Raw genomic sequence first — 17,985 nt, 5'->3', positions numbered from 1 at the left:
GTGCTGACAGAAAAATTTGCTAAATATTACTTTGGTTTCTCAACTGTCCCCCATAGGTGCCTTTTGTATTTCTAAGGTTTTCCGGAAGTTTTTAAGGTTTGGTTCTGAACTAGAAGTAAAAAAAAAAAAAAATCGTTACTCTATTCCTTGGGGGGTTTCTGACTGACTCAGAAGATCTTGGCACACTGAGAGTGAAGCCCACTAGAAACCCCTTTGTATGGTGGGTGTCTACCAGGGACAGATAGGAAATATGGGTGCCCCTTCAAGAGGAATCCAGAGATGAGGCCCCTCTGGCGTGGACTGGAAAGTGTCATGCCAGAGCAGCTCCCTGAGCAGTGTGCTGTTCATCAGATGACCTTTGTTTTGTAACTGGAATATTAGAGGTGGAATTGGGCTTTCCCTGAGAAGATCATAATCTTCCCAGATAACTGCTGAGCTTCCCATATCTACCTCTAGTTACCCTTATTAGCTTGAACTATTCGAAGAGAGAGATTATGTCTCTTACTTTCTTTGTAATTTCTGAGTCCTTAGGAATTTTTTTAACAAGTTAAAAAACTCAGCTAACTAAATGAGGTCTTCATTTGAAGGAAAATGGATTCCCAATTTCTTCACAAATACCCTGATGAAGATGTGTAACAGATGTAAGAAAACAGTATACACACAAGTCACCTAGAGAATGTGCAGATTTTTTTTTTACCAAGAAAAGCAAATGATACATAAAATCCCTTTTATCATTTAGAAATCGTTTTTTTTTTAAAAATTGAATTTCCTTGAGAGAAGTTTCTGAGTCATTCTGTTGACTTATTTTGAAACTAATTTACTTTTATTCATTTCTATAATTTTCTGATGCAGTAAGTAAAAGATAATTGTGACAAACCCATTCAGATCTGTTCCATTGAAGTCAATTAAATGTTAAGATGAGGTGAACTAGTCATTTAATATTAGATTCACAATCAAATTTATTTCAATTATTTTAGGAACTTGTGCAATTAGGAGTTTTTGCTTATGGCCTATTTAAAGTGATTGTCAGAAAATTTTGAAATATAGAAGGCTTTCATTCTAATTCATTAGTTGTCTCTGTTTTTCTTTTGCTGAATGTAAACTATTTAGAAAAACTGTGTGTTACAAATATTTAAAAATATTCTGTATACATGTTCTACACATGAGTTATTTTTCTTCTATATTGATTGCCTGCTTGTTGAATTTCACTTGTATTGTGAGGATTTAACAAAGAATTTTATAAATATTAAAATGAATAGTTTTCTATAAAAGTCGCATCATTTTTATTATGATAGGTGTGTTAGAAGAAGCCAGATTTTTTGGTATTGACTCATTGATTGAACACCTGGAAGTGGCAATAAAGGTAAGGCTCTTTTTACATTAGCCAGTATTACAGTTATTGTAATATAGTTATTGTAGCTGTCTCTGAAAATGCTCCACTAATTTTTTAATATCTTTTTCAAGAACTCTCAACCACCAGAGGATCACTCACCAATATCTCGAAAGGAATTTGTCCGATTTCTGCTAGCCACGCCAACCAAATCAGAATTGCGTTGCCAGGTAATTAAAGCTGACTTTTGCATGAGTTTTTTGTGTCAGCGAAGCTTGTGAGTAAAGCTTTGCATTCTACCACAATTTTTTTTTTGCCTTATGTTCCTTTTTCATGCAAGATAGAATTTAATTATGGGTGATAGCATTGATTTAATCCCAAAGTGGTTAGCAAAAAAAGAGATGTAATGGCCTTTTTTATTATCTAATATGCTTCATGTAGCAGTTTTTGAGTTCATCAGAATTGCAGCAATTAAAATAAAAAGTCAATTGTTTGTACATTGTTATGTATGGCCAGTCACTGGCAGTTACTTTTATGTCTTATTACATTAAAGATTTTAAAAACCTCAGTACTCACTTTTCAATAAAACTACCTTGAATTATTAAATACTTATAAAATATATAAAAATATATAAATAATACCTATCAGTAGGTACATGGCCAACAGAGATTGCTCTTTAGAAATTTCTGCACATAAATGAAGTATAGCCAGGCTGGATTCTAATATTATGTTTAGAGGTTCTTTTACTAAGAACCCATTAAGGACACTGGTTTTATATCTGAGTTTTATCTGATCCTGTCTTCTAATAAACTCCAACTGACTGACCTGCCAATTGCTTCTAAGAAGCTTGGGGGTTAGCTAGTCATTAACTGTAATATAACAGATGGTTTAAATCTTGTGACAGTTTGTCTTTTTTTAATTTTAGGGTTTAAACTTCAGTGGTGCTGATCTTTCTCGTTTGGACCTTCGATACATTAACTTCAAAATGGCCAATTTAAGCCGCTGCAATCTTGCACATGCTAATCTCTGCTGTGCAAATCTTGAGCGAGCTGATCTCTCTGGATCAGTGCTTGACGTAAGAATCGTTTTTTTTGTTATAAGAGAGAATTAAATGTTTAGTCTATTGAACAGTCTCAACAAGCAGAAATGATCTTTCTCTCTTATTACTTGAAAACAGATAATTTATTAAGTTGGTAAAACCCAAGGCTCTGAAAGTGAAATGTGTTGGTTTTGCAACTTTGATATCCTTCAATAAACGAAGACCTGAAAGATTTAGTAACTAATAAGAAATTAAATCTTGAAATTAGATCCTCATCTCTTCAATATAGTATACTTTAGAAGGACTTCTGTTTTCAGTGAATTAGGAGGGTAAAGTTGAAAAGGACCTTTGAGATCTTCTATTCAGCCTCATTTCTGGAGTGGGGAAATGTTATTGCTCTAGAGGTATTTGGCAGAGATATTGTGAAATAAACATGATGTGTGTCAGTCTGTGTAAGTTAGCATCTCGGTGGCTCTCCTCCTCTCTCTATATATATACTTATGTGTGTGTGTGTTTACATGTATGTATGTGTGTATATATATATATGTATATATATACACACACACATATATATATACATATATACATATATACATACACACACTTGACCCTTGCACAACACTGGGGCTAGGGGCACTGACCTCTCTGCAGTCGAAAATCCGCACATAACTTTTGACTCCCCCAAAACCTAACTACTAATAGTCTGCTGTTGACCAGAAGCCTTACCAATAACATAAACAGTTAGCATATATTTTGTATGTCATATGTATTATATACTATACTCTTACAATAAGATGAGATAGAGAAAAGAAAATGTTATTAAGAAAATCATAAGGAAGAGAAAATATATTTACAGTAATGTATTATATTGATTTTTAAAAATCCACATATAGGGGACCTGGGTGGCTCAGTTGGTTAAGCATCCAGGTCTTGATCTCAGAATCATGAATTCGAGCCCCATGTTAGGCTCCACGCTGGGTGTGGTGCCTACTTAAAGAATTGGGGTACCTTAGTGGCTGACAGTTAAGGGTTTGCCTTCAGCTCAGGTCATGATCCCGGAATCATGGGATCGGGCCCCACATCCTGCTCCTTGCTCAGGGGGAGCCTGCTTCTCCCTGTCCCTCTGCCTGTCTCTCCCCCTGCTGGTGTTCTCTCACTCTCTCTGTCAAATAGATAAAATCTTAAAAAAAGGGGGCGCCTGGTGGCTCAGTCATTAAGCATCTGCCTTCAGCTCAGGTCGTGATCCCAGGGTCCTGGGATCGAGCCCTGCATCGGTCTCCCTGCTTGGCAGGAAGCCTGCTTCTCCCTCTCCCACTCCCCCTGCTTGTGTTCCCTCTCTCACTGTGTCTCTCTCTGTCAAAAAAAAAAAAAAAATCCACATATAAGTGGACCCATGCAATCAAACCCATGTTGTTCAAGGGTCAACTATATATATAGGTGTGTGTGTCTGTACATATGTACATCATGTATTTATGTAACAGTTACCTGTGCTAATTTGGGGTTGGAGAATAGATGCAGAAACAACAGTGAAATTTAACTTCTAAACAACTTCAGTTTCCTTAATACCAAGGCCCATGCCTATAGGTGTTTTGAATTAATAATACCTAACATGGTACCTTGGCTTTTTTTTTTGAGATTTCATTTACTTGAGAGAGAGAGCAAGCACGAGCAGGGGGAGGAGCAGAGGGAGGGAGAGAAGCAGACTCCATGCTGAGTGTGGAGCCTGACACGGGACTCGATCCCAGGACCTGGGATCATGACCTGAGCCCAAGGCAGACACTTAACTGAGCCACCCAGGCATCCCAGTACCTTGCTTTTAGTAGTCATTGAATAAATGTTCATTGAATTTTATAATTTTAGTTTTATTCCGTACTTGCAACCTATTTTTTCATGAAGTTTATGATACCGGATCTGTAAAAAAAATCTGCCAATATACATTTCCAGTATTTTCACTCCTTGTCCCATCTTAGGAGGAAGAACAACAGTGGTAGCAAAATAAGCAAAAGACAACTAGCACAGAGGAAAGGTTTGAAGGACCTAGTCTTTAAATAGTGAAATGTTGAGAGACCACTCGTGTGTTTTGTTAAGGACAAAACAAAAAAAGATAAAAAGACAGACTGGGTCATTCAGTACAGCTGATTTTGAGTTCTGTTGAATTGTAGTAATACACCAAACCTGAACCATAATTTTCTTATCTGTAAATACTTGTTCTACCCATACTGTATAATTGGTAAACTGAAGTGCTGTAGAATTATAAGTTTAATTACTAAATGATGGAAATGGCGCATGTTGAAGAGTCATTGCCCAGGGTATATAGGTTGTGAAGTCAAAACTAATTGCTAATTTTCCTTGGCATTGAGGATGATTGCTAATGAGTAGCTGTCATATCCACAAAATAGGATGTGTGCTAAGCTCTCTGCCACACAAGATGTACTTAATGGGTCCACCACTCTTTTTGAACTTCTCACCCAGTGTATCACTCACAGGCTGTGAGGCCTTTCCATAGGAGCCATGCGATTCTCCTGTCAGCCAGGGTGATCGCAGTTGCTCTCCTGTTAAGCAGAAATCTGTGCCATGTTATCTATTTTGTCAGCATGCTTTAGAGTGTTTGTTCTACATACTCTGCCTGCTATCAGTGACTTCAGCCTGCTGCATAGAAGCTGGTGTAATAATTCAGTTGTTACGTATCCATTGCATATTCCCATCCAAGATTGATAAATGGTAACAGGGACCTTGATGGTCATCAAGTATGACCCTCTTGTTTGGTAGACTGAGACACTGAAACCAAGCGATTTGCCCAAGCCCAGAAAGGCTAGTTTGTTAACAGAGTTGGAGCTAGACTCTCCTCTTAATCCCCTTCACCTATTTCACCCATTTGTTTGTTTATTTCTTAAATTCCATGAGAGTGAAATCATACGCTATTTTTCTTTCTCTGACTTACTTCATTATGCCCTCTACCTCCATCCATGTTGTTACAAATGACAAGATTTCATTCTTTTTTATGGCTGAGTAATATTCGTGTGTGTGTGTGTGTGTATATGTGTGTGTGTACCACATCTTTATCCATTCATTTATCGATGGACACTTGGGTTTCTTCCATATCTTTGCTCTTGTAAATAATGCTGTTATAAACACTGGGGTACATATATATCTTTTTGAATTAGTATTTTTATTTTCTTTGGGTAGATACCCATTAGTGGGATTACTGGATCATATGGTAATTCTATTTTTAATTTTTTGAGGAACCTCCATACTGTTTTCTGGAGTGGCTGCCCCAGTTTGCTTTCCCACCAACAGTGCACAAGGGTTCCTTTTTCTCCACAACCTCGTCAACACTTATTTCTTGTGTTTTTTATTTTAGCCATTCTAACAGGTATGAGGTGACATCTCATTGTGGTTTTGAATTGCATTTCCCTGATGATCAGTGATGTTGAGCATCTTTTAATGTGTCTGTTGGCCATCTGAATGTCGTCTTTGGAGAAATATCTGTTCTTCTGCCCATTTTTTAACTGGATTATTTGTTGTTTTGGTGTTGAGTTGTATAGGTTCTTCATATATTTTGTATATTAACCCCCTATTGGATATGTAATTTGCAAATATCTTCTCCCATTCAGTAGGTTGTCTTTTTGCTTTATGATTTCACTTGCTGCGCAGAAGTATTTTATTTTGATGTAGTCCCAATAATTTAATTTTGTTTTTGTTTCCCTTGCCAAAGGAGACTTATCTAGAAAAATGTTTCTATGGCTGATGTCAAAGAACTTACTGCCTGTGTTCTCTTCTAGCATTTTTACGGTTTCAGGTCTCACATTTAGGTCCTTAATCCATTTTGAGTTTATTTTTGTGTATGATATAGGAAAGTGGTCCAGTTTCATTCTTTTGCATGAAGCTGTCCAGTTTTCCCTGCACCATTTGTTGAAGAGACTTTTTCCCATTGTGTATTCTTGCCTCCTTCGTCATAGATTTTTTTTTTTTTGATGGCAGGGCAAGGGAGAGGAAGAGAGAGAATCTTGAGTAGGCTCTCCACCCAGTGGAGTCTGACGTGGGGCTCGATCTCATGACCCTGAGATCATGACCTGAGCTGAAATCAAGAGTCAGACACTTAACTGAGTTACCCAGGCGCCCCTCCTTTGTCATAGATTAATCAACAATAAAAGTGTGGGCTTATTTCTGGACTCCGTTCTGTTGAGCTGTATGTCTGTTTTTGTGTCAGTATCATACTATTTTGATTACTACAGCTCTGTAGTATACCTTGAAATCTGGGATTGTGATACCTTGAGTTTTGTTCTTCTTTTTCAGGATTGCTATTCGGGGTCTTTTGTGTTTCCATATAAATTTTAAGATTATTTGTTCTAGTTCTGTGGAAAATGCTGTTGGTATTTTGATTGGGATTGCATTAAACTTCTTGATTGCTTTGGGTAGTATGGACATTTTAGCAGTATAGGTTCTCCCAATCCATAAGCACAGAATATCTTTCTATTTGTGTCATCTTCAGTTTGTTTCATCAGTGTTTTATAGTTTTCAGAGTACAGGTCTGTCATCTCCTTGGTTAAGCTTATTCCTAGGTATTTTATTCTTTTTGGTGCAATTTTAAGTAGGATTGTTTTCTTAATTTCTCTTCCTTCTACTTCATTATTAGTGTATGGAAATACAACAGATTTCTGTATATTGATTTTTGTATCCTGCGACTTTACTGAATTCAGTTATCAGTTTTAGGATTTTTTGGTGGACTCTTTTGGGTTTTCTCTATAGAGTATCATGTCATCTACAAATAGTGAAAGTTTTATTTCTTCCTTACCAATTTGAATTCCTTTTATTTCTGTTTTCTTGTTTGATTGCTATGGCTAGGACTTCCAGTACTCTGTTAAATGAAAGTGGTTCGAGTGGATATCCTTGTCTTGTTCCTTACCTTAGAGGAAAAGCTCTCAGTTTTTCCCCGTTAAATATTAGCTGAGGGTTTTTCATGTATAGGCTTTATTATGTTGAGGTATGTTCCTCTAAGCCTACTTTGTTGAGGGTTTTTATCATAAATGGATGTTGTACTTGCTAAATGCTTTTTCTGCATCTGTTGAAATGGTCACATGGTTGTTACCTTTTCTCTTGTTAATGTGATGTTGATACATGTTGATTGATTTGCAAATATTATTTGTATTTTTGTGTGCTGGGAATAAATTCCACTTGATCATGGTGAATTCAGTTTTTTTTAATGAAATATTGTTGCATTCGGTTTGCTCCGGTTGTGTTGAAGATTTTTGCATCTGTGTTCATCAGAGATACTGGTTTGTGGTTTTTGTTTTTGTTTTTTGTTTTTTGTAGTCTCTTTATCTAGTTTTGGTATCAGGTTAATAATTCCTCATAGACGGAATTTGGAGTCTTTCCTTCCTCTTTTAGTTTTTGGAATAGTTTGAACAAAATGTGTATTAACTCTTCCTTAAACGTTTGGTAGAATTCTGATGGGAGTTTTTCAATTACTTACTCAATTTCATTGCTACTAATCAGTCTGTTCAAGTTTTTTATTTCTTCCTGATGCAGTTTTGGGAGAATATTATGTTTCTAGGAATTTATCCATTTCTTCTAGGTTGCCCCATTTATTGGCACATAATTTTTCATAATATTCTCTTTAATCCTTAGTATTTCTGTGGTGTCAGTTATTATTTCTCCTCTTTCATTATTTTATTCAAGTCCTCTTTTTTTTTTTATGAGTCTGGCTAAAGGTTTATCAGTTTTATTGAACCTTTCAAAGAAGAAGCTCCTGGTTTCATTGATCTGTTCTATTGTTCTTTTAGTCTCTATTTCATTTATTTTTGTTTTAATCTTTACTCTTCCTTCTTCTGGCTTTGGGCTTTGTTTATTCTTCTTTTTCTAGTTCCTTTAGGTATAAAGTTAAGTTGTTTGAGATTTTTCTTGCTTCTTGAGGTAGGCCTATATTGCTGTAATCTTCCCCTGAGAACAGCTTTTGCTGCATTCCAAAGATTTTGGACCATTGTATTTTCATTTTCATTTTTCTCCATGTATGTGTTTTATTTCCTCTTTGATTTCTTCGTTGACCCACTGTTGAGTAGCATGTTATTTAATCTCCATGTATTTGTTCTTTCCACTTTTTTCTAGTTTCATGCCATTATGGTCAGAAAAGTTGCATGATATGATTTGTCTTTTTGAATTTGTTGAGACTTGTTTGTGGCCTAACATATGATCTATACTGGAGAATGTTCCCTTTGCACCTGGAACATGTATGTGTATTCTAAACAAAGAATGTGTATTACATTGTTTTGGGGTGGAATGTTCTGAAATAACTTTTAGATCCATCTGGTCTAATGTGTCATTCAAAGCCACTGTTTCCTTGTTGATTTTCTGTCTGGATGATCTATCCATTGATGTAAGTGGGGTGTTAAAGTCCTGTATTGTTGATGTATTACAATAATTTTTTTCCTTTATGTCTGTTAATAATTGCTGTATGTATTTAGTCACTCCAAATAAATATTTGCCATTGTTCTATCCTCTTGTTGCATTGTTCCCTTTATCATTATGTAGTGTCCTTTGTTGCTTGTTACAGTCTTTGTTTTAAAGTCTATTTTGTCTGAGATACAAGTTTTGCTACTCCAGCTTTCTTTTCACTTCCATTTGCATAGTAAATGATCTTCCATTCCTTCACTTTTTTTTTAAGATTTATTTATTTGAGAGAGCGAGTGAGCACAGGGAGGGGCAGAGGGAGAGAGAGAATCCTCAGAGGCTCCCTGCTGAGGGTAGAGTCTGATATGGGGCTCAATCCCAAGACCCTGAGTTCATGACCTAATTTTAAGAGTTGGATGCTTAACTGACTGTTTCACCCAGACACCTCTCCACCCCTTCACTTTCAATCTTCATATGTCTTTAGGTCTGAAATGAGTCTCTTGTAAGCAGCATATAGATGGTTCTTGCTTTTTTTATCCATTCAGTCAGCCTCTTATCTTTTTTTTTTTTTTTTTTAAGATTTACTTATTTATGAGAGTGAGAGAATGAGCAGGGGGGGAGAGGCAGAGGGAGTGGGAGAGAAAATCCTCAAGCAGACATCACGCTGAAGGTGGAGCGTGAAGCTGGGCTCAATCCCAGGACCCTGAGATTATGACCTGAGCCAAAACCAAGTATTGAACGCTCAACTGGCTGAGCCACCCAGGCAACCCAGCCTATATCTTTTGATTGGAGCATTTAGTGTATTTACATTCAAAGTAATTAATGATATATATGTACTTACTGCCATTTTGTTACTTGTTTTACAGTTGTTTTTGGAGTTCTTTGTTTCTTTTTTCTCTTGCACTCTTCCCTTGTGGTTTGATGGCTTTCTTTAGTGATTTGCTTGGATTCCTTTCTTTTTATTTTTTTGTATATCCATTACAGGTTTTTGATTTGTGGGCTCATATATTACATCTTAGGTGTATAGGTATCTATATAAGGTTGATAGTTGCTTAAATTTGAACCCATCTTAAATGCACTAAATTTTTTACTCACTCGCCTCTCCGGCCCCCAACACACACACATTTTATGTAGATGGTGTCATATTACATCTTTTTATTTTGTGAATTCCTTGACTTATTTTTATGGGTATAACTGATTTTAATGCTTTGGTGCTATAACCTCCATACTGGTTTTATATATAAGTGATTCATCTACCACTTTTATTTTATTTGCATTTACCTGTGAAATTTTTCCTTTCCTAATTCTCTTACTCCTGATTATGTCCTTTTTTTCCATTAAAGAATTGCCTTTAACATTTCTTATAAAGCTGGTTTAGTGGTGATGAACTGCTTTAACCTTGTTTGGGAAACTCTCTATCTCCTTGTATTATTAATGATAACCTTGCTGGGTAGAGTATAATGGGTTTCAGGTGTTTTCCTTTCAGCACTTTGAATATGTCATGCCCCTCCCTTCTGGCCTCCTGTGTCTGCTGAAAAATCAGCAGATCACCTTACGGGGTTTCCCTTGTATATAACTTTTTTTTTTTCTTGGTGCTTTTAAATTCTCTATCACTACTTTTTGCAATTTTAATTATGTCTCTTGGTGTGAACGTCCATGGGTTGATTCTTTTGAGGTCTCTGTGCCCCCTGGATCTGGATTTCTCTTTCCTTCCCCAGATTCAGGATGTTTGTAGCTATTATTTCTGCAAATAAATTTTCTGCCCCCTTTCTGTCTCTTCTCTGAGATCTGTGCCGTGCATATGTTAGTACACTTGATGTCACTGAGTTCCCTTAACCTAGTCTCATTTTTTTATTCTTTTTTCTTTTTGCTGTTCATCTTGGTTGCTTTCCATTACTCTGTCCTCCAGCTCACTGATCCATTCTTCTGTTTCCTCTGGTCTACTGTTTACTCCCTCTAGTGTATTTTTAATTTCAGTTCTTCGTCTATGATTGATTCTTTTATATTTTCTCTTTGTTAAGGGTCTCACTGAGATCCTTCACTCTTCGCAGCTCTTTATGATCATTATTTTGAATTCTCCATCAGGCATATAGCTTATCTCCATTTCATTTAGCTCTTTTGCTGTGATTCTGTCCTGTCCTTTCATTTGAGACATATTCCTCTGTTTCCTCATTTTGTCCAACTCTCTGTGTGTTTCCGTGTATTAGGGGAGTCAGCTATGTCTTCTGCCCTTAAAAGTAGTGGCCTTATGAAGAAGAGGTCCTGGAGTGGTCTGTAGTTCAATGGCCTTTGTTCACCAGAACCAGGCACTTCGGGCAGAAGTGTCTCCTATATGTGTTACATGTGCCCTACTGTTGTGGCTGAGCTGCTTTTGCCTTCAGTCCAGCTGGCTGCTTCAGTGCTTTTTCCTGTTGTGGCCAGGTTTGGTCCCTGTGCTGTAAAGGGCCAGTCTGGGGCCACCTTGGGCTTATAGTTGGCTCAGCCCAGATGCCAGCCCCCAACCTGTTGGCTGGTGCTGCAGTCACACCTAACTGCAGGGTGCTCTCCCTGTGCTGTCACTGTGGGAACTTTCGATAATAGTTACAGTCTGTTTTACCTGGGTGCACACCACAGAGAACCAGAGACATTTATTTTCATATTCTCAGCTTCCAGTCTTGTTAGTATTTTCGAGTATTTAAAAGACCTTATTAGGTCTTTTAGTTACCATGGTCCTTCCGGGTCCTCGCCTATCCTACCTCTCAGTCTGGGCTCCTGTACTACCTTGTGTAAATGCCAAGGCGCAGATGGGAAAGTATGTGTGCGTTTCGCAATTTGCTGTGATTTGAAATGATCTGTAGTGTATCTCCCTTTCCATAGAATTGACTATAGGGTGAATGAAATTGCACTTACAAAACAGGATTTTTTTGTTAGGTATGGCAATAACATAACTTGATCAGCCTTAGGAGTTTAGAATCCTCACTGTTGTTTTAATGACAACTACAGTTGTCATTTATAGAGTGCCTTACAATTTTTAAGACAGCTTTACATTTATCATCTACTTTGATGGTCACAATCTGTGAAGTTCTAATGTTAATGTCACCTGCATAGCTTCCTGTCTTATCCAGTTGCCGTTGGAGTTCAAATCCGATGACATTGAATCCTCAGAGATAAATTAACATAATTTAAAATTCTAACATATATTTTCTAGTTTTTTACACTTTGTATTTTGCACTGTAATTTCGGTGTCAAGGTTGTGAATGTTGTGTAGTAGTGGTTGGTACAGAAAGACCCAGCAAACAACTTGTAGTGTTTTATAGCCAAATGAGGCCTAGAACTGCTGGCCTTATATTCTGACCTTTGAAATGAAGGTAGTTAATAGCAGGATTGAACATCAAGAATTTTGTTGATTCCTACAGAAATAAGGAAGAGAAATCCCTACCCCTGACAAGGCTATGCCTTCCTTGCCCACACATTTCAGCTCTCACGTCACACCCAGGGCTGTTCCTGAAAATAGAACTAGGATGTCATAATTCTGACTCTCCAGCTGTTTCATCTAAACTCTTACATTTTGTGTAAAATGGACATGCTATTGTTAATTGGGCTGTTTTTTTCTCTTAAAATGGTTCTTCTGAAGGAACTATTTCTTAAAATAGTTCTCGGTTCTTAGTCTAGTTGGAAAAGTCTTCATTGTAAACAGAAAATAATTGATGGTGAGTGTATGGAATTGAGCTTGTCTATTTTTTCTTTTATTGTTTGAGCCAATTTTTTCTTATCCAAACAAAATTCTGAAGGTTAAAACATGGACTTCTCTGCTTTCCTTGCCAGTGCGCAAATCTCCAGGGAGTCAAGATGCTCTGTTCTAATGCAGAAGGAGCATCCCTGAAACTGTGTAATTTTGAAGATCCTTCTGGTCTTAAAGCCAATTTAGAAGGTGAGCTTCTATCTATAATTATGTTTTCTAAGGTGAGAACACCGTGAAGTAAAAAGCCCAACAAAATAATTGTTACGGGAAAGTCATGACCACTGTAGGGGGATATAGATTTCTTCTCTCCTCATACTTGGAGAATAAACAAGAGTAAGTCCTATCTTGGTCTCAGTCATGTGTCACGCAAGAAGTTAGGGAAAAATCCAGCCTTTAATATTGAATAAGGCTTTAGTTGGAGAATTAAATATCAGCATCTCAAGCCTTGAAACTAAACAGCATACCCTTACACTGACTAAAATGAATTTCAGTTTGCACAAAGCCAGTCAGTTTTTGTCATTGTTAGATTTAATGTTTTGTTTATGAATTCCTGTTGCTCTGTTGTGTCAGTGAACTGGTCACTTTGTTTAGTTGTATGTTTAGAATACAGGGTATTTACCTTCCTTATCATAAACTTACGGAGGCTGTTATAAAAGTACTTAAGAGCGAATTGAATTCCTCCCTCAAAAATACAGACTAAAACATTCTTAATTCATAGTATAAGCAAACAGTTTTCTAACAATGAACTCTTTCTATGTGGAAGTTGGTTGAGAGACTGAGATTTATGGTTCACAGAGTTCTTTCCAAAAATTAAAGGAGCTTGTCATCATTCACCTCCATTAAGTCATCCTGCAGTTTTTTAAAGGTAGATGACTATAAATATTTTTAAGTTCAACTGCTCCCCAAATATGTTCACTTTAGGTGCTAATCTGAAAGGTGTGGATATGGAAGGAAGTCAAATGACAGGAATTAACCTGAGAGTTGCTACCTTAAAAAATGCAAAGTTGAAGAACTGTAATCTCAGAGGAGCAACTCTGGCAGGAACTGATTTAGAGGTGAGTCGCCAATTTCTAAAGAGTTTTTGTTAATCTACAATTACGGAGTATCTCATGCAAAATTTATTGAAATCATAAACAAAGTAGTTGGCTGGCAAAAACTGCCAAGTGGCATACCAACACAGCTGGAGGGATTTTTTTTATCGATTGCTTGGTTCAACCAATTGAAACCCCAGGGCAGGATTCAGTTACACAAGTCATAGATACCAGTCTCCGATTTGAAGATTCATCTGACGTTTGCTCTAAGTTGATTTCATTTCTCCTCTTTTCCTTGGGTCTCCTTCAAGTAGATCAGTTTGATGGGTATTTTTATTAATCTGACTTACTGTGGTTTTTTTTTTTAAGATTTTTATTTATTTGACACAGAGAGATAGAGAACACAAGCAGGGGGACCAGCAGGCCCAGGGAGAAGCAGGCTCCCCGCTGAGCAGGGAGCCTGATGCGGGGCTTGATCCCAGGACTCTGGGATCGTGACCTGAGCTGAAGGCAGATACTTAACCAGCTGAGCCACCCAGGCGCCCTTTATTGTGTTTTTCTTAAGTTTTAATTCCAAACAGAATTAAATGGAGTCAGATTTTTTTTTAACTACTTGAGAAATTTAAAAGATATCCAGGTTTGAAATCAGGTTCAAAGAAAGCCTGTTCTAAATCGGAATCATGTTCTTTTTGAATCTCATGTCCATGCATCTCTTTCATCAGAATTCTGTATGTTGTCTTGACTTGGCAAATGCAGCTAGCAGACTTCAGCGCTGTTGATGGGTCTCTCAGTGCTGTCCAGTAGCACTTTTTGCAATGCTAGACACGTTCTAAATCTGTTTAGTACAGTAGCAACCAGCTACTAGGGCTGTTGAGCACTTGAAATGTGGCCAGTGCTACTGAGAAATGGATTTTTTATTTTATTTCATTTTAATTCATTTAAATATAAGTAGCCATGTGTGGTTGTTGCCATCATATTGAACAGTACAGCCCTGTCCCAGAAAATCTGACCTGGGTTGGATTGGAGAGAATAGTAGGTCAAAATTTGGCTTGTTATTGATTTGTTTCTTTTAATGTTTTTGCCTGTTCTCTTGATAGATCTTAGCAACAGAGTGGCAGTCCCCATTAAACTTAAAGGAAAAAGAACCAGTCTAAGGCCAAAAGTATAAACCTATTATAAGCACAATTATTTAATTTTTTATTATTGGTACTGTCAGACCAAAGATGATGATTTTTCCCCTTAGTTTTAGTTAACCATGTAGTCAAAGTCTTCCTGATTGCAACGACTAATCAGGTTGACTGTTGAAGGGCAGCTGGTGACATTCTGTCCTAAAAGGTTATATGCCATTGCCCACCATCCCCAGGGACTTATCCAAAATCTGTCTCATCTGCCATTCTGTAATCTCAAGAGAAATTTAAAAACAGCTCCCAATTGTGGTGGTAGTTAACTGTTGTATACATTTGCTAAAAATCATTGAACTGCATATAATTTGGGGGTTTAAAAAAAAGGCAGTTCCCTGCTATAAAAATGTTCGAGTTGAGGAATGGCAAAAATCTCTTACATAATTTAATTTAGTAAGTAAAATCTCTTTTGCTCAGATTTTTTTTTAATAGTGTTTCCCAGCCCTACTCATGCCTTTTGTTGTCATTGTTGGATTGTAGTAAATTTGCATAGATAATATTTACTACATTGGAGTCCATTCTGGGTTTTATTTTATTTTTTTTTTAAGATTTTATTCATTCATTTGACAGAGAGAGATACAGCGAGAGAGGGAACACAAGCAGGGGGAGTGGGAGAGGGAGAAGCAGGCTTCCTGCCGAGCAGGGAGCCCGATGTGGGGCTCGATCCCAGGACCCTGGGATCATGACCCGAGCCAAGGCAAACGTTTAACGTCTGAGTCACCCAGGTGCCCCTCATTCTGGGTTTTAAATGACTGATTCTAAAATATATGAAAGGAAGAAACATGCTTCCTCTTTAACCTTTATCTCTATTTGTAATGGTCAGCCTGAGCATCACCTAGAGAAAACAAATCCAATCGAAGAAAATCTGACTTCTTTCCTAAAACAAGTTTTCCAGAAATAACTGATTTTCATGTGCCCCAGGAGTCCTTTTGATAGGGAACAGAGAAGGCCCTAAACCTCCATTTGAATCTCGTGAATATTGTTTTTGTCTTGCAGAACTGTGATCTGTCTGGCTGTGATCTTCAAGAAGCCAACCTGAGAGGTTCCAACGTGAAGGGGGCGATATTTGAAGAGATGCTGACACCCCTACACATGTCACAAAGTGTCCGATGAGAATTTCAGGGCTGGAGGAAGGAGTCCCAGATGCAAAATGTTTTCCTGATCACTTTTTTTTTCTCCACCCACTCAGTTGTCTAGAAGAAATAACACTGTAAGGGAATAAAAAAAAAAAAATTTAGAGGATTATGCTCGTTCTCCGTGGTGCATAAAGGAAAAAAGTGACTTTTTTCCACATTCTGATTTTAACAAAGAAGCACTCATGTAATGGATGTAGGGAAGCTATATTATCTTGCTGCCTTTTGACTGGAGGTCGGGGGATTTGCCTGGCCTTATGACCAGGAATAGGATCTATTATATTTGCTTTTAAATAGGCATGATGTGGAAATCCATCTTGTTTTGAAATGTACTTGAGGATTTTAATTTATGAAAAGCACAACATATGCAATTATATTTATTGAATCTCTAAATGCAGTATGGATATTTAAATTGTTAAACTTTATGAAAATTTTGCAGAGTTCAGGTTTATTAATAGCTTTAGTGATGCACTCCCCTACTTTAAATACCTGTCACGCTGTGTGAATATGGTGAGATCAGATTTCCCAAGGCTCTCTCTTTCAGGTTCATTTTTATCATGTTTATTTTTTAGAACAAAGCAGTAGCTAAGTTAAATTCTCGGTTCTTACTGATTGAGACAGAGTGAAAGGAAAGACATCATTGTCAGCTCAAGTTAAGGTGGAACTCTCCAGATGGACAAAGAATTTACCTATTACTACAGCTTTTAAGTGAGCATCCTTAGAATTTCATTTGAAGCAAGTTCCACTCAACGCCAGGCCAGGCAATTTTATCCACTTTACTAGCCTTGTCTTCTCCTGTACAGTCAAAACAAGCATAGGTAGATATGTCAAAAGCAGAAAGCCAAGGTGCACTATTAATTTAATTCAGATGCCAAATAGTTTAAACAGGGCCAGCTTAGAAATAGGTATTAATAAATCCCAGTCCAAGCTATAAAATATGAATGAATGTGGCAGTCATCTTTTGGGCCTCAACATAACTGCAGCTGAACCCTACAGTGGGGAATAAGGGGATTTTAAACTGACAGTTTGATTATAGCCATCAAAAACTGAAATAAGAATAAAGGCATTCGGCTGGTCCAAGATGTAATACCAATCAGTCAGCACCTGTGGGTCTTTGACTTCTATTTTCTGGTTTTGTTTAAAGAAATTCTAGCCTGATTTTCTTGAGTCCTCATCTCTGCGGTAGCAGAAACAGGGCCTATCCTCCCTTACCAGTAACGCGTGTCCTTATGTCTGCCCCAAGAGCAGGGATATAAGCTGTGTCCAAATAGGTTCTGAATTCTACAGACTCATCAGTTTGAAGCAATGAATCATTAAGAACTACTTTGTCTCCTCTGGGAGAATGACATGTCTTCAATATTCACATCGCTTCTTCTATATATACATATGCAAAGCTTTCCTTAACAGTAAAGGGTACAACATGCATAGTGGGAGATCGGACCTTTACAAGTGAGGGAAAGCAACTTCAGAAATGAATTATTTTCTTTGCTTTATTATTTTTACCAAGACAGAGAAGTATTGAGAGATATCTATTTTCATAATCAATATGTGCCTAAATTATATTTAAATCATTTCACTCTGTACTATATATTTTCAAGAATTATAGAATGTGTTGTTCATCCACTTAAGGGTACCTCTGTAGACGTAACTGAAAACTGCAGAAGAATCTGAAAGATCTAAACGTGGTTTGCTTAGCAACTGCGGATTTGGGATCTAATGTACACTGCATTAATAAATGATGTGAAATGCTGAAAAGGAGTTTCTTGTCGTGCTTTTGAAAATCAGCACTTTACCATATTTTGCTTACATTTCTTCAGCGTATGTTGATGACCAACCCCAAGGATCTGGGTGGAAAAGGAGATGCAACACTTAGAACCGATTAGTCTCTTGGAAAGTGCCGTTAAAGTAAATTTACTTCTTAAAGCGTGATTATTTTATGACCCTCTTTTTAAAATCCACCATGCTAACAACACAAAGAGATTTCATCAATTCTGAAACAACAAGACTGCCTCCCAATAATTCATCTAATTTGGGTTACTCTTTAGCTGATGAACATTACAAGTTAGCTTTATTAGGTTAAGAACATTTTCCCCAACACATTCTCACCTGACTCCTGGGAGAGAAAATTTTGAGGGAGGAGTTTCAAAATTGTAAAACTTCTAT

General features: G+C 37.1%; 1 protein-coding gene across 2 annotated transcripts in view; it reads left to right on the top strand.

Annotated features, from left to right (window-relative positions):
* KCTD9 (potassium channel tetramerization domain containing 9) overlaps positions 1-17,577 on the top strand; it is a 36,343-nt gene extending 18,766 nt beyond the window's left edge. For both annotated transcript variants that reach the window (XM_028114424.2, XM_028114423.2), the window contains 6 exons: positions 1,296-1,363; positions 1,465-1,560; positions 2,256-2,405; positions 12,561-12,666; positions 13,399-13,532; positions 15,686-17,577. In XM_028114424.2, coding sequence (XP_027970225.1) covers positions 1,296-1,363; positions 1,465-1,560; positions 2,256-2,405; positions 12,561-12,666; positions 13,399-13,532; positions 15,686-15,802 — 671 coding nt within the window. In that variant the 3' untranslated portion in view covers positions 15,803-17,577. The remainder of the gene's footprint in view (positions 1-1,295; positions 1,364-1,464; positions 1,561-2,255; positions 2,406-12,560; positions 12,667-13,398; positions 13,533-15,685) is intronic.
* Positions 17,578-17,985: the final 408 nt, after the last annotated feature.

This window comes from Eumetopias jubatus, unplaced genomic scaffold (assembly GCF_037043125.1).
Source record: "Eumetopias jubatus isolate StellerSeaLion01/CBP00866 unplaced genomic scaffold, mEumJub1_p1.0 scaffold_2, whole genome shotgun sequence".
Lineage (NCBI taxonomy): Eukaryota > Metazoa > Chordata > Mammalia > Carnivora > Otariidae > Eumetopias > Eumetopias jubatus.
This window is presented reverse-complemented; position numbering and strand designations above follow the sequence as displayed.